General features: G+C 38.7%; 1 protein-coding gene across 2 annotated transcripts in view; it reads right to left on the bottom strand.

Moving 5' to 3' along the window:
- Positions 1 to 16458, bottom strand: part of Faf2 (Fas associated factor family member 2) — a 59791-nt gene extending 43333 nt beyond the window's left edge. For both annotated transcript variants that reach the window (XM_046468014.2, XM_046468016.2), the window contains exon 1: positions 16262 to 16458. In XM_046468014.2, the coding sequence (XP_046323970.1) occupies positions 16262 to 16324 (63 nt within the window). In that variant the 5' untranslated portion in view covers positions 16325 to 16458. The remainder of the gene's footprint in view (positions 1 to 16261) is intronic.
- Between the last annotated feature and the right edge of the window lie 1179 nt (positions 16459 to 17637).

Here is a 17637-nt window from a genome sequence, read left to right as displayed (position 1 = left end):
CCTGGGGTTGTGGCTCAGAGGTAGAGCACTCGCCTAGTATGTGTGAGGCACTGGGTTAAATCCTCAGCACCACATAAAAATAAAATAAAAGATACTGTGTCTACCTATAACTAAAAAATAAATTTAAAAAAAAGAAAGAAAGAAAAGACGTCAAGAAAATGAAAAGTCAAGCCATGGACTGGGAAAAGAACTCTTAAAACTCACATTAAGAAAATGATTGTAATGTTTTGAACAACTAATAAAAAAATGATATGTCAAGAGCTTTGTAATGTTTTGAACAACTAATAATAAAAAAAATAAATAAAATGAACAACTCGGGCTGGGGTTGTGGCTCAGTGGTAGAATGCTTGCCTAGCACATCTGAGGCACTGGGTTTGATCCTCAGCACCACAAAAAAATTAAAGAAAGAAAGAAAGAAAGAAAGGTAGGTAGGTAGGTATCATGTCCATCTATAACTAAAAAAAAATTGAAAAGAAAATAACTCGATTTAAAAAATAAAGAGAATTTCGATGATTAGCCATTCACACAATAAGTACTCTGATTGAAATTAAAAAAAAAAAAATCTGAATGAATACTTCACCAAGAAAGAAATACAGATGACAAATAAACATTAAGAGATATCCAACATCATGTCATTAGAGAACTGCCAAATTAAAATTATGAGACACCATTATACACCTATTAGAATGGCTAAAACCCCAGTTACATCATCAAATACTGATTAAAAAAAAAAAAGTGGAGCAAAAGGAAATACCATTCACCACTGATAGGAATACAAAACCATACAGGTACTTTGGGACAGCTGACAGTTTCTTACAAAACTAATTAGTCTTATCATACAATCAGTATGCCACATCCTAAGTATTTATCTAAATGAGTAAAAAACACATCCATGCAAAAACCTGTATTAGGTGTTTATAGCAATTTTATTCATAAATGCCAAAGTTTGGAAGCAAATAAGATGTCCTTCAGTGAGTAATACCTACAGTATATCCAGATAACAGCATACTATTCAATGCTATCAGGCCATAAAAGAGGACTTAAATACATATCACCAAGTGAAAGAAGCCAAACTGAAAAGGATACATATTGTGTAATAACTATAAGATATTCTGGAAAAGGCAAAATTAAAGAACAGTAAAAAGTTTTGTGGTTGCCAAGAGTTAGGGAAGAGGGGTAAATAACAGAGACTAGAGGATTTTTAGGGAAATGAATCTATTCTGTATGATATTGTAATGGTGGATAAGTGTCATTACATATTTTTGTAAAACCACAGAATATACAACACCAAGACTCTAATGTCAACTATGGCATTGACTTCATAATATGTGAGTAAAAATTCATCAACCGTACCAAATTTTCACTGTGGTGCAGAATGTGAATATTGTCTGTGTGGTAAGAAAGAGTATATGGGATCTCTTTCCACTCAACTTTGCTGTAAACCTAAAACTACTCTAAAAAATATAGTTTAATTAAAACAAATTCATCTGTAACTCTCAGAAGGTAATACCAGTTAAGTAAAAAATTTTATTCAAAGAAAATACTTGGTTATTCACTCAATTAGCACTTGTCAAAATGCACAGATTTTATAGAGGTGGCCTGTTATACTTGGAACAGAGAATAACTATATACCAAGAGTAAGATGACTGGGATTCTAAAACAACAGTAACTTACATTAACTGAGTAATGATTATGTATCAGGAATTGTGCTGCACAGTTAATATACACTATCTAATTCCAATAACCCTTGGACATTAAGTACTATTTTTGTTGTTGTTTTTACAAAAAAAGAAACTTACTACTTAAAGAATGAACTAACATTCCCATGAACATTCCCATTAGTAAATGGGAAGCAAGTTGTACTGAACTTGGAGTACTCTGATTTCATTTTATGCTCTTGTCACATTATGCTTCCCATTATTCCTATGTCAGCTGATTTCTCACCTATTCAAATGAGATGTTGAAAATCATCTGAATCACCTATGAGTCACTAAGAAGGTAATGTTGTGAGGTAAAAGCTAATGAAACATAATGCATTAATATTAAACTTGTGAGAATGTGTGAAGCTCTACTGATGTGTGTGTGTACATATGTATGTGTAATGTAGTGGTGGTGGTGATCAAAGGCTGCCTTGGGCATGCTAGACACATTACTCTACCACTGAGCTACATTCTCAGCACCTAATATCTGAATTTTTAAGTGGGAAAAAAAAATCATAAAGTTAAAGCACTTTTAATGTTCAAATGACAGGTTTAATTTCGTATATGTAAAAAATATCAGATAAATCTTTCATATATAAAAAATCTTTAGGTCCCTGTGAAAAGGACTTGCAGTCTTTCAAGTGTATATCTGGCTACATGATACATGGTTTAGTTTGTTTTTGGTACTGGGGATGAAACCCAGGAATGCTTCACCAATAAGCTACATCCCCAGCCCTTTTTTTTTTTTTTTAAACTCTTCTTTATTTTTAATTATTATTATTTTTTTTAGTTGTAGATGAACACAATACCTTTATTTATCTATATGTGGTGTAAGGCAAATGGTCTACCACTGAGCCACAACTCCAGCCCCCAGCCCTTTTTTATTTTAAGATAGGGTCTCACTCAGTTGCTTAGGGCCTTGTTATGTTGCCAAGGCTGACCTCAAACTTGTGATCCTCCTACCTAGTATCGGGATTATACACACGTGCCACTGTACCTGGCAATAAGTGTTTCCTATCTTAACACACTTAAAAAGGACAATATTGCAGACTGGGGTTGTGGCTCAGTGGTAGAGGATTTGCCTAGCATGTGTGAGGCACTGGGTTCAATCCTCAGCACCACAAAAAAACAAGCAAATAAAATAAAGACATGCTGTTCATCTACAACTATAATAAATAAATAAATAAATGACAATATTACCAGGTGCACTGGTACACACTTGTAATCCCAGTGACAAAGGAAGGCTGAGGCAAGAGGACTGAAAGTTTAAGGCCAGGAATGCAGCTCAATGGTAAAGTGTCTCCCTATATTCAATCCCCATTACAAAAAGTGTGGGGGGCGGATATTTTTGCACAAATTCTCAATTTCATCCTCTATTGAATGGTCCCCAGAAAAACGAAAACGAAGACAAATATTAGAGAACAGGAAGTGGGGATGTACTTCAGTATTACAGCACTTGCCTACCATGCACAATGCCCTGGGGTGGATTCTCAACACTGAAGAAGAAATTTTTAAAATACACACACACACACACACGTGTGTGTGTGTGTGTGTGTGTAAAAAAAAATGTGTGTATAATTGAAGCTCAGGACTGTTCCTTTTGTATAGAATTCCCCTGAAACTATTAGAACAAAAGAATTCAGCAAGGTTGCAGGGTATAAGTCCAATATACAAAACCCAATTACATTTCTTTTTTCTTTTTTTTGGCAGGGGGTTACCAGGGATTGAACTCAGAGGAATTTAACTTAACCACTGAGTCACATCCCCACTGTCTTTTATTTAGAAACAGGGTCTCACTGAGTTGCTTGATGCCTCGCCATTACTGAGGCTGGCTTTGAACTCGAGATTCTCCTGCCTCAACCTCTGGAGCTGCTGGGATTATAGGTGTGCACCACCATGCCTAGCAAAACCCAGTTATATTTCTATGCACTAGCAATGAACAATTAGAAAATAAAATTAAGAAAACAATTACATTCACAATACCATCAAAAAGAATAAAACTTTCAGGAATACATTTTTTTTTTTTTTAGAGAGAGAGAGAGGATGAATTTTTAATATTTATTTTTTAGTTTTCAGCGGACACAACATCTTTGTTTGTATGTGGTGCTGAGGATCGAACCCGGGCCGCATGCATGCCAGGCAAGCGCGCTTGAGCCACATCCCCAGCCCTCAGGAATACATTTAACAAAAGAAGAGTAAGACTTGAAAACTACAAATCAGAATAAAATAAAGAAATAAGAATAACAGAAAAAAGAATAGATAGGCAGACCCAGTGGTGCATGCCTATAATCCCAGATCTCAGGAGTCTGAGGCAGGAGGATACAAGTATGAGGCCAACCTGGACAGTTTAGCAAAACTCTGTCTCAAAATAAAATCTAAAAGGGCTAGGAATATAGCTCAGTGGTAGAATGCCCCTGGGATCAATCCCCAGCAGCACACACACAGATACACAAACACTCAGAAGGAAAAGAAAGACTGAGGATGACCTAAATAAATAGAAAAGACTTCCTATGTTCATGGATTGGAAGGTTCAATAGTATTATGTTGGCAATGCCCCATACTAATCTATAGAGCCAATTCCAACTATCAACACACACCCCCACCCAAGAAATTAACAAGGTGATCCTTGTTAGGTGTTAGGTTGGTGGTGGCGACTTAGAACAAAGCAGCCCATGGGGGAAAGGAACATCAATCAGGCGCTGGGAGAAATGACTGTCAATCAGCAGGACCCCCTGGCCAATCCTCGAGTTCAGTCAACTCCCCTGACCAACTCCAACAGGACAAGGGATCCTAAGAACACCTTTTCCTGTCCCAAGCCCTTCCCTTCCTGCTGTAAGCCCCATAAAAGTCCAGTCCAGTCGAGCTTCCACGCGGTTTCTCCTCAGCCCCTTCTCCTGTCCACTCTGTGGGTCTGATCGAGTTCTGCCTGTGAGTGGTATCTCAATAAAGCCTCCTTCGGCGGCCTTTTTAAATCTGCCTCCTTTGGTCACTGCCTGCCTCACTTGATCTGACAATCCTAACTTTCATTTGGAAATACAATGGACCCAGAACAGCCAAACAATTTGAAAAAGAGGAAAGTTGGAAGATTCACAATTCCTGATTTCAAGCTTACTACACAGGTGCAATAGTGAAGACAGTGGGATGCGGTTCTGGCATAATTACTGACACACGTCAGTGAGACATTAACAAGAGTCAGAAACAAACCCTCAGTTATTGTCAACTCATTTTTGAGAAAAGTTCCAAAATCATTCAATGTAGACAGAATAATCTTTTCAACTAAGTGCTAGGAAAAATGAATATCCACATGCAAAATAAATCAGACCCCTAACTCACAACTGCTAACTACAAAAGGATTACAGACCTAAATAAAAGAGCTAAAGATGCAGATTTCTTAAAAGAAAGCATAGATAGGGCTGGGGTTAGGGTTCAGGGGTAGAGTGCTTGCCTCGCATATGTGAGGCACTGGGTTCAATTCTCAACACCGCATATAAGTAAATGAATAAAATAAAGATCCATCAACAACTAAAAGAATTTTAAAAAGAAAGCATAGGCATAAATATTTGTGATCTTATGATTTCTTAGGACATGATTTCTTAGGTATGACACCAAACATACAAGCAACAGACAAACTGTACTCTATAATTTAAAGCTTAAAAGCATACCCTCAAGAAAGTGAAGGGCTGGGGCTGGGGCTCAGCAGTAGAGCGCTCGCCTAGCATATGCAAGGTGCTGGGTTCAATCCTCAGCACCACATAAAAATAAATAAAATAAAGGTACTTTGTCCAACTACAACTAAAAACATATTTTTTAAAAAAAGTGAAGGCAAAAGCTGGGGATATAGCTCAGCTGGCAGAGCGCTTTTCTTGCACATGTGAGACACTGGGTTCTATCCTCAGTACCACATAAAAATAAATAAAATAAAGGCACCTTATGTTGTCCATCTACAACTGGGGAAAAAAAAAACAAGAGTAATGACCTTGGAAGTAGGAGAGACCATAGAATGAAACTGATAAAAACATTATAAGACATAAGACTGATATTTATTAAAAAAAAAAAAAAGATAGCTGGGCTCAGTGGTACACACCTGTAATCCCAGTGGCTGGGGAGGCTGAGACAGGAGGATCTCCAGGTCAAAACCAGCCTCAGCAACGGGGAGGCACTAAGCAACTCAGTGAGATCCTGTCTCTAAATAAAATACAAAAACAGGGCTGGGAATGTGACTCAGTGGTTAAGTGCCCCTGAGTTCAATCCCTGGTAGCAAAGAAAGAAAAGAAAAGATAACCCACAAAATGGCAGAATATTTTTGCCAATCACATATCTGATTAAAGATTTGTATCCAGAATATATAAAGAACTCTTACCACTTAAACAAGTATGTCAAAAAATGGGTAGAAGATTTAAATGGACATTTCTCCATAAATACACAAATGATCAACAAGCACTGGAAAGACATTCCACATCATTTCAGTTTTAGAAAATACAAATCAAACCCCACAATGAGAAATCCCTTCAAGCTCACTAGGATAATTAACAAATATGGACCATAACAAATATTGGCATGATATGGAAAAATCAGAACCTTCACATACTGAGGGTTGGAATGCTGGTGCAGCTGCTTCAGAAAATTGTTCAGTAATTTCATAAAAAGTTAAATATAGACCCAGCAATCTTCCCCCCACCCCCTAGTTCTGGGGACTGAATCCAGGACATTCCATCACTGAACTACACCCCAGTCCTTTTTGTTTTTTGAGACAGGGTCTCCCTAAGTTGCCTAGGCTGGCCTTGAACTTGTGATCCTCATGCTTCCCAAGTAGCTGAGATTACAGGCATGCAACACCATGTGTACAGATTTTTTGTGTGGACATATTTTCATTTTGCAATTCCAATAATCTCAAAACTGCATAAATGATTTTTCATATTTTTGTACTAGGGCCTGAACCCAAGGGTGCTTTTACCAGTGTGATACATCCCCATTTCTTTTTAATTTTTTATTTTAAGACAGGGTTTTGTGAAGTTGTTGTGGCTGACCTCAAATTTTATCCTCTTGCCACAGCTTCCCCAGTTGCTAGGATTACAGATGTGCACCACTGAGACTGGCTAAAAGAGTGATTTTTAAAGGCAAATGAAAGCCCTTGTAAGAATTACAAATAATTTTTCAGGAAGAAAAAAACAAAGATTAGTGAAAGTCCTATTCTATCAGACATTAAAATTTAGTATAAATCTAAGGTTATTCAATAAATACCAGACCAGTTAGTGAAACAACATAGAGGGCTACTTAAAATCAGTGTAAACCTATAGTTTTTCCTGGAAAAAAAGTGAAATTGGTTTTTTATCAGATACCACACACAAAAAAATTAAATGCTATGGGGATTAAAGATCCAATTTAAAAAAATAAAACTACATAGTTGGGCATGATGGCATATGCCTGGCTTCTTGGGACACTGAGGAAGGGAGATTGCAAGTTTGAAGCCAGTCTTGGCAATTTTGCAAGATCCTATCTCAAAATGAGAGGAAAAAAAAAACCAAAACAGGGGGTTTGGGGATGTAGGTCAGTGGTAAAGTGTCCCTGGGTTCAATCCTCAGTACCACAAAAATAAATACAATTTTAGAAATAAAAATGAAATTAAAATTGAACTATATAAAATTCCAAAGGGAGGGCCGGGGTTGTGGCTCAGTGGTAGAGCACTTGCACAGCATGTGTGAGACACTGGGTTAGATTCCTAGCACCACATAAAAATAAACAAATAAATAAAGGTCCATCAATAACTAATAAAAATATTTTAAAAAATAAAATAAAATTCCAAAGGGAAAAATGTATTTGTATAGCCCCATTAAGTGGAAGCAAACCAGTGAAACAGAAAACCTAATAGCCAGAAAGAAAAAAAAAAGTGCTATAAAAACATCAAATAGGGGCTGGGGATGTGGCTCAAGCGGTAGCGTGCTCGCCTGGCATGCGTGCGGCCCGGGTTCGATCCTCAGCACCACATACAAACAAAGATGTTGTGTCCGCCGAAAACTAAAATAAATAAATATTTAAAAAAAAAAAAATGTTTCTCTCAGTGGCAGTGTTTAAAAAAAAAAAAAAAAAAAAAAACATCAAATAGCCAGATACTGTGGCATACACCTGTAATCCCAGCTACTAGGGAGGCTGAAGCAGAAGGATCACCAAGTACAAGGCCAGCCTGGGCAACTTAGTGAGACCTGTTTTTAAAACATTAAATTAAAAAATGAAAAGAGCTTAGAGATATAGTAGAGTGCCCAGTGGTAAAGCGCCTGAGCGCCTCTGGGTTCAAATCCTCAATGCCACAAAACGGGAGGGCAGGGAGACCAGCATTTGCTGTTTAAAACAAAATCAAATACCACAGCCTCCCTGGCACCTGCTGCCACCACCACTGCCTCCAGAAATGCAAATTAAAATAAGTTTCATTCCATCAGATTAATTAAAAAAAAAAAAGATATCTGAGACTAGCAGAAGTATGGGAAAAGGCATCCTATTAATGATCTTGGTAGAAATGAGCTGCCAAAATCCTTCTCGAAAATAGTCTAGTAGTCACTTTTAAAATTTAACAAGTATATTTGTTTAACTAGTGCTATGGTTTCAATGTGCCTCCCAAAGTTCAAGTGTTGGAAATTTAATCCCCAACACAATAGTGCTAGGAAGTAGGACCTTTAAAAGGTGTTTAGGTCATGAGGACAGGGATTAATGTCATCATCTCTGAAAGGGATCCTGATACAAGTATGAGTCAGTCTTCCTTCTCATGTTCTCTTACCCTTCCACCTTCTGTCACAAGGCCCTCTCCAGATGTGGACCCTCAACCTTGGACTTCCTAACCTCCAGAACTATAAGAAATAAATCTTTTCTTTATAAACTAACGGGTTTTGAGTATTCCATTACAGTAGCACAAAATGGACTAAGGTTTTCAGAAACCCCCATTTTTAGTACTTTTATTCTGCAGAAATTAAACCCCCACTATATCAGCAATATTCCCTTTATTCTTAGCCTCTAAATATTTTCTCCATCTTTACAGTCTAATTGAAACCTTGAGCCACTCATGGTGGCCCACCACTGTAATCCCAGCAACCCAGATGGCCTAGCCAGGATCAAAATTTTGAGAACAGCCTGCGCAACTTAGCAAGATCTTGTCTCAAAATAAAAAATTTTTAAAAGGCTGGGGATGTAGGAGGATCACCAAGTACAAGGCCAGCCTGGGCAACTTAGTGAGACCTGTTTTTAAAACATTAAATTAAAAAATGAAAAGGACTTAGAGATATAGTAGAGCGGGCTGGGGATGTGGCTCAAGTGGTAGCCCGCTCGCCTGGCATGCGTGTGGCCGGCCCGGGTTCAATCCTCAGCACCACATACAAACAAAGATGTTGTGTCCGCCAAAAACTAAAAAATAATAAATATTAAAAATTCTCTCTCTTTAAAAAAAAAAAAGAGAGAGAGAGAGAGAGAGATAGTAGAGCGCCCAGTGATAGAACGCCTGAGTGCTCTTCATAAAACAAGCACCCCTGGTTTCAGTATCACCACCACCCCCAAATAAAAAAAGAAAGAAAAGAAAATGAAATGGGCACTCTTTCCAGATATTCTCTCTCCCCCATATCAGTGGACATGGTTCATTTCTGTTTGGGGGTGGCCACTTTCACATAAAGGATACTAAGAGTTACCATGAGTGATATGTCTAGAATAAGAACCACACTTTTTGTCTTCCTCTGCTGAATTCTCCTTCTTAGAACTGCCATGTAAGGCTCAGGGTATAGTTCAGTGGTAAAGCACCTGCCTAGCACAGTCAAGTTCAATTCCCAGCACTGCAAAAATAAATAAATAAATAAATAAACCTGCTACATAGCTATTTCTACTGGCCCTTTTCCCATATGTGATGTTAAAAACAAATTAACACTTAAGAGCCAAAAAAGTAGTGCTAGGAAATAGGAAAGAGGAAATACAATCCAGGTCAAATCTCAGATCATAATTAACATTGAATGTTACCTACAGATACTAGTTAACTCGACAAAACTGGAACCTATTCCATTTGTTTACTGAGAGAATTCACCAGGAGAATTCACTGATAGAATGACTCTAGAATTATGTAGGCCAAAGTAAATGCTTAATAAATATTTAAACAACATCACAAAACACCTTTAAATCTCAAGGTTTCATCAGATTATACCAATCAATATCCTGTTCTTGTTGGGAAATCTGCTCACTCTAAATCACTGCCTTAAATTCTTTTAAAATTTTAGTTCCCAGTTGCCTGTCATCCTCTCCAACTCTACTAGTATCCTGGTGTTTTTACTATTTGCATAATTGTTCTAATACATTCAGCATTCTGCATCCATAAATTTAACCAATAGCAGATCACAAATACTCAGGGAGAAAAATGTGGTCTGTACTCAGTGTGGAGATTTGTTTTGGTCATTATTCTTTAAACAATACAGTATAACAACTATTTAATAGCATTTACATTGTATTAGGTATTATAAAATATACGGGAAGATATGCTTAAGTTATAAGCAAATACACTGCCATTTTATATAAGGGACTCAAACATCTTCAGATATGGATATCACTGGGGTTCTTGGAATCCACTCAGATAATAAGAGACATCTGTCTGTTCTCATTTTCCAAGTACTTCACGACTCTAGGATATAACACTAGTTTTCCTTCTATCTCACTTGCTACTTAAATCTTCTTTGTATGTTCTCATGACATCCTCCAAATGCTAAAGATTAAGTACCTCAGAGCTTAGCCCTCTTACCTTTTCTATGTTTTTTTTTTTGGAGGGAAAGTACTAGGGGTTGAACCCTGGAGTGTTCTTCCACTGAGCTACACTTGAGAAGATCTCTGGCTAAATTAACCAGGCTGGCCTTGAATTTGTAATCCTCTTGCCTCAGTCTCCCAAATAGCTGAGATTACAGGACTGTGCCATTGTGCCCAGCTTCAAGCAGTTTCATGGCTTAAAATATTATCTATATATGGACAACACTCAAATTTGTATTGCCAATTACAGATTATTCTCTTGCACACAAGACTTCAGCTACCTACTAAGCATCTTCACTTGGATACCTAATAGAAATTTCAGACTTCACAGAACAAATCTAAACTCCTGATCTCACCCTTACATGGCTTCACTGGCATTCTTGTACTTTCAGTTAATGACTTCTACCCTTCCTATTACTCAGGGCAAAAATCTTTTTTTTTTTTTTTAATTTTTGCCAATGGGTTTTTCACTTTGTTTATTCATATGTGGTGCTAAGGATCGAACCCAGGCACACATGCTAGGCAAGTGCTCTACCACTGAGCCACAGCCCCAGCAAAAATCTTAAAAAAAAAAAGGTACCTCTAACTTCCTTTCTCACCAGGCAATCAATCTCTCAGAAAATCCTATCTACTCTACCTTAAAAAACAGACTCAGAATTCAGCAAATACTCAGCATTACCACCTCCTTACCCTTGCCCAAGCCTTTCGAAACCACTGGAAAAAAATCCTAATTGGTCTCTACTTCCTCCCTTACCTCAGGGTCTCCTAAATATAGCAGCCAAAGTAACCCTATTAAATCATAAATCAAATCCTGTCATCATCCTATTCAAAACCTTCTCAAGGTTACCCACCTTACCTCAGAGTTAAACCCAAAACTCCTTACAATGGCTTACAAGGCATTCTACAGATGGTCTTATCACATCTTTCATCTCCTGCTATATACCTCCTTCCTCTCTTGGTTCAAGGCACACTGGCCTCCCTGCCATTCCTTGAAACCAAAAACCAAACCATGCCTCAGAGCTTCTGCACCTTTATTTCCTCTATCCAGAATACTCTTCCCTCAGCTATCTATGTGATTTGTTCCAATACTTCCTTCACAAATGACACTTAGTGATGTCTTCCCGTAATCATCTTATTTAAAATTAAACCCATTCCTCAAAATTCTTTATTTCTCACCACAGTACTAACCACTATCTAACATATTACACATTTCACTTGTTTATTTTATCTCCTGTCTCTTCCCCCTAGAATATGTTTACTGTACCACTGCATTCTGTGCCTAGAACTTTAGCACAGAGTAGGTGGCTGAATAACAGTTGACTGAGAATGGGATAAATCTATATGTACAAGGATGTATTTATTTAGTGAATTAGAATTATACATAATAGTGGGATTCACTATGCCATATTCACAGGAATATTCACTGCAGCATTATTTGTATGACCACAAATAACAAAAATAACATTATTATCCATAATGTTTTTAAGTAACTACAAAGTAATAATAAAGTTTAACATTCAAGTTTTTAATATTTCCTAGTGCTTTAGATATGGTAACATTTAAACACTGAAACAATCCTGTGAATAGGTAATATATTATTAATCCATGGATGAAAAAACTAAGGCACAGAGAGGTTAAGTGATATGCTCAGGTCACAAAACTAGTAAGTGGAGATCCAGAATTCAAATCCAGGAAGCCTTATTCCAAAGTTAATCTTCCTAGCCTCTTATTATGATCTGCTTTCATAAGTCAAATATGATCATATCCCTATAAAACAATGAGAGCAGAACTTCTCTTACCCAATAAGAATGAAAAGTCATATAAAGCAAGGAATAAAAATATGCTATACATTCTTATTTAAGATGAAAATAAAGTATAAATGTTTATGCAGCAATTTTTTTTTTTTTTTTTTTAAATAAAAGCTACCCTTTTCAGGGCTGGAGTTTTAACTCAGTGGAAGAGCACTTGCCTAGCATGTGTGAGGCACGGGGTTCAATTCTCAGCACCAAATATAAATAAACAAAATAAAGTCCATCAACAACTAAAAAATATTTTAAAAAATAAAATTAAAATAGGCCTACCCTTTTCTTCAGGGAATGGCTACACTGGTATTCCTTGTACTTTCTAGCAAAACCACACTGATTGGATTTCTTTAAGTGTAGTGCAACCTTAAAACAAATGCCAAGCAGTCGTGCACAATCTTCTACCTCAATGATTTTTCCAAAAGTCATTTACAGACATCTTGCCCACACCTAAGTCAATTACAATTTTTTTCAGCAACTTATCCTTATACAGCCTTTCTAAAGCCATAAAAAGTTTTCATATAAACTATGTACTGGTATTTTATTGGTTTATGTAATAGTTAATTAAATTTATATAACAAACAGCATCACACACTAATTTAGGAATAAACACAATTGACTCCCTGTCAAGAGTACAATTCAACTGATGAGAGCAGAAACACTTAAATATATTAGAAAATGGAAGATAGTCTTTTTCAACTCATCAGTCCAGTGACAGGGTAAGAGATTCTACATTAAGAATTTATAGATGTGCACATATATTAGAAAAAAGTATACAAAGACATGCAACATACCCCAAATTAAAACTAGAAGAATGAGACTTAATTGTTTAATATAGGTATATGTGGCTAACCTACAAGCATGCATTACTTTTTTTTTTTTTATTTTTAGTACCAGGGATTGAACTCAGGGGCACTCAATCACTGAGCCACATCCCCAGCTCTATTTTTGTATTTTGTTTAGAGACAGGATCTCATTGAATTGCTTAGCACCTCACTGTTGCTGAGGCTGGCTTTGAACTCGGGATTCTCCTGCCTCAGTCTCCCGAGCCTCTGGGATTACAGGCAAGCCACTGGTATTACAAGCGTGTGACACCACGCCGGGCTAAAATAGGTTTGTTTTTTAAAGTAAAAAAAAGAAATCAAATGCTGTAAACTAGATAAAAGTATTAACAATTTATAAAAGAAGAAAGAGACTCAATGAAGGGAGAACTTGCCTGAAACTGCAGAATTCACCAGAAGCTAAACTGAAAGGCTCTAATTGTATATGCCTAGAGTTTCAAAGCTCACATTTCTCCACAATGTCAAATTCATTGCCCGCCTCAAAAAAACAAACAAACAAACAAAAAAACCCTCAGATGACTATGAATTTTTATTTTTGGTGCCAGGGATTGAACCCAGGGCCATTTAATTGAGCCACATCCAAACCCTTTTTATTTTGCAACAGGGTCTCAATATATTGCTGAGGTTGGCCTCAAACTTGTGATCTTCCTGCCCATCCTCCCCAAGTCGCTTGTTGGAATTACCAGGGTGTGCCATCACAGCCATCTTGAATTTTTAAATACACAAAAAAAGCATCATATATTTGTTTTTTCCTGCTAGGTAACTAATGAAGCACACTGAAAGATTTTCAAAATGAGTATAAACTTGATTCTACAGCTCAATTCAGGCTTTACTTGCTATAATTCAAAAGAATGAGGACAGCCAGGTATGGTAGTACACATCTGTAATCCCAACTACCCAGGAGGCTGAGGCAGGAGGATCACAAGTTTAAAGCCAGCCCTGGAAACTTAGCAAGACCATGTCTCGATACAAAAAAATAAAAAGGGGGCTGGGATGTGGCTCAAGCGGTAGCGCGCTCGCCTGGCATGCGTGCGGCCCGGGTTCGATCCTCAGCACCACATACAAACAAAGATGTTGTGTCCGCCAAATACTAAAAAATAAATATTAAAAAATTCTCTCTCTCTCTACCTCTATCTCTCTCACTCTCTCTTAAAAAAAAAAAAAAAAAAGGACTGGGGATGTTGCTCAGTGGTAGAGGAAAAAGAAAGAATGGGTCATAATACCATACTATACATTTAAAAGGAAATTTTTCTTTACTCCTGGTAAAAGCAGAAAAGAGATCACTTCTTCCTCCTGGGGCAATTGCATAGCTCATTTAGTTTCTTCTCTCTCTGTCCATATTATCATTGTCTAGGTGTTCAACAGCAATAAAGCTCTTAGGGAAGTCACTATATATGGATATTTGGGGAATGGACTCCTTTCATATCCCTGCATTAGTTCTCCTTATAACACACGCCCCTATTCTCTCCCATTGAAATATCTTAAAACAAACACCTAAACTAGGTATTAATACTCAACTGATTCCAAAATAAACAGAAGCAATGGAGAACTACAAAAAAATCTTAGAAATATCAGATGGGCTGAGAAACATGATAAATATACTTTAGGGAGTTCCAATCAAATTACATGTCACACAAAAAAATAAAATAGAGGAAAACTTGAGATTTCCAAAATATTTTACTTTCACTAATCTCAATGTATCAAATGAGGAAATTGAGAGCCAGCTCCTAGCAAGCAGCATCATACTGTTCTATTCTGACCCTGCGGAGATTCTAAGTAAGAGTTGAATACTGTTTCTGAAGCAAACAGATATCTAATGTTGTCACTCTCTGGTTGAAAAAAACTTTTGATGGTTTCCCATGCCTACAGATTCAGAAGTTTAAACCATTGTGTAGAGGTAAACTGTTGTACAGCAGTTTAGCCCAAGAAAGGCTCTGGAAAGATGGACCTGAGTTTAAATATGACACCATCACATACTAGCTATATAAGCTAAGCATATCACTCTAAAGCTTCATGTCCTTCATCTTTAAAATAGGTACTGTGACAGTTGGAGCCTGAGTATTAAATGAGATTAGTATATTTTTTTGTTAAATGTTTAGCAAAATGCTTACAACTTTGTAAATACTTAGTAAATAGTATTCTACCTGAGTGCCTGAGCACTAAGATTTTTCCTAATACTGACGAATAAATGAATATTTAGCACATTTCATATTAGGAAATAAATGTAATACTAACTTTAGTTCTTTTCTAAAGTAAATAATGATAAACAGCAGCAATACTGTTTGAGAGCATTTAACTGTTTAGAATGCCCTTCTAATATCCATAAACTCGTTTGTTCTCCACAACATCCTCAAGGGAGTAGACACTTTTAAAATATGCAGACAGGAGAACTGCTAACAAAACCCTGGTTATCCACCCTAATGGTCTCCTACAACCAGATTCTCCAGCTGAGAGGTGAAGTGCTTAGTGCCAAATGTTCTTAACGTAAAATTCACTAAAATGCAGATTCCTCAAGTATAGTCAAGCACAGGAGTCTAGGAATGAGCCGAGGTGTAACAAACCCCTCAGAAGCCATCGATGATCATATTTATGTTGTACTGTTTCGGTATATGGTGTCCTCCCACAACTACAGAGCAGGAGCCAGGCCTGTGTGTAGGTGTTTCCTCCCCCACCACAGCCCGCAACACAAGACCTGGTACCAAAGAGGCCCTGGGTGAATGTTTGTGGAAATAGTACGGGACAGTGGTGGAAATGATCAGGAAACCTGGATTCACGCCAACTCTGAGATAGGAATTATGCATTTCGGGCAGATCTAGAGTCTTTGGGCGGAGATGGTCTGACAGGTAACTAGGTTGACAAGGATAATTGAGGACTAGCTCCGCAAAGAGAAACGAGGAAAGCTGACCCGCTGAGGGTAGAGGGGCACGCAGAAGATGCGCCTGGCTGGCAGAGATTGCTAGAAGGCTGAGACCCGACAGAGGCTCGGAGACTAGGGGAATCCGGACAGTTGGCATCTGAGAGGGGTGGGGGGGGTGGGGGCTCCTGCTGGTCTGAGAAAGAGCCCGGACCCAATCTGAGTTAGGAGGGTTATGCGATCCTCTAGGGGCCCACTCCCCATCCCGCGGGGACATCTGCTGCGCCGACTACTCGCTGCTACCTGAAACTGCAGCAGCTTCTCTGTCTGCTCCTGGGTTAGATCCCGTTCCTCAGGCGCCGCCATTTTGCCGCCGCCTCTACGCTCCTGACCCGTCCGCACCGTCACCCGCCGGAAGTGACCTCAGGCGCAACCACTTCCGGTCTGAACGGTCGCCGGCACGCAACTGCGTGTGCGCGCGCTGGCTCACACGCCCCTTCCTCAGCCTGCAACCCGAGGGCGCTACTCTCCGGTCAATGCCGAACAATTCCGGAAACTGCCGAGGGGCTGTCGGTACTAGTCGCCCTTTGGATTCAAGCCTCGAACGGTGACGGGAGTCCCAAGATTCCTGAGTGGAACGCAGAGAACCGAAGGGGCTTGACTGTGTTTCGGAGAGGTCCCAAATGGCGTTCGGCCGATTTGGGCTGCTCCCTAACCATCTTCCAATCACTTCCGATAATCCTGAAGGATTCTCAGCAAATCGTGACCGTTGGGAAATGTCGGCCGTTGACACTTGATTCACGTCCTGACTGTTCAAAAGTTCCGGATCGTCTCGGGAGGCTCCGAAAGTCTGAATGCTGGTGGGGCGTTTCCGCCGCCGCCTTCGTACAGGAAGCTGTGGGAAAGCTTTTTGTTTAAATTGCGGTCTCCGCATCATTTGGCAGGAGTGTTTGGACCTGGCTTCCTGTCTGTTGATGGTGCTCCCGTATATTGGGGGAGCTTTCCAAAACCTTGTAGCCAAGTCACCTTAGCTTCAAGCTTTCTCAGGTCATTCTGCACTTAGCGCCAAGGGCCTAGACCAGTGGCCCCTACAGCCCAAGAAGGATCCCAGGACTTGGTTCAGGAGAGTTAGGTTCAAGTTCTAGTTACCACCTTGCAAATGCTGGGCGTCCTTCGGCTAACCTCTTGGGCTCCATCTTACCAATGATTGAATAAGATTTTCCCCTAGAGCCCTGACATACCGCCTCTATTCATTTCCCTTGGAGAAGGTTCCTTACCCTTTTCATAGCTAACTTCCATACCCTTTTCATATGCTATTTCTGTTTTACCCCACCTCTGAGTCTCTACTTTCCTTGCAAAAAGAGAAGCCTAACACTTCTCCTTAGATCTCCCATTTTCGTTACTGCTACTTGATGCAAAGAGCTGGGTTTGGTACACACGTTTCCACTGCCATATTAAATATAAATATAAATTTGTGGGGCTGGACATGGCAACAGGGGCACTTAACCACTGAGCCCATTTTTATATTTTATTTAGGGATAGGGTCTCTCTGAGTTGCTTAGGTCCTCACTTTGAACTTGAGATCCTCCTGCCTCAGGCTCTGAATTGCTGGGATTACAGGAATACACCACCAAGCCAGGCATCATTTTCTATTTTGAGAGGACTCTCTAGGTTACTGA

This window comes from Marmota monax, unplaced genomic scaffold (assembly GCF_021218885.2).
Source record: "Marmota monax isolate L192 unplaced genomic scaffold, Marmota_monax_Labrador192_F-V1.1 WCK01_AAM20220418_F8-fsc00196, whole genome shotgun sequence".
In the NCBI taxonomy this organism is placed as follows: domain Eukaryota; kingdom Metazoa; phylum Chordata; class Mammalia; order Rodentia; family Sciuridae; genus Marmota; species Marmota monax.
This window is presented reverse-complemented; position numbering and strand designations above follow the sequence as displayed.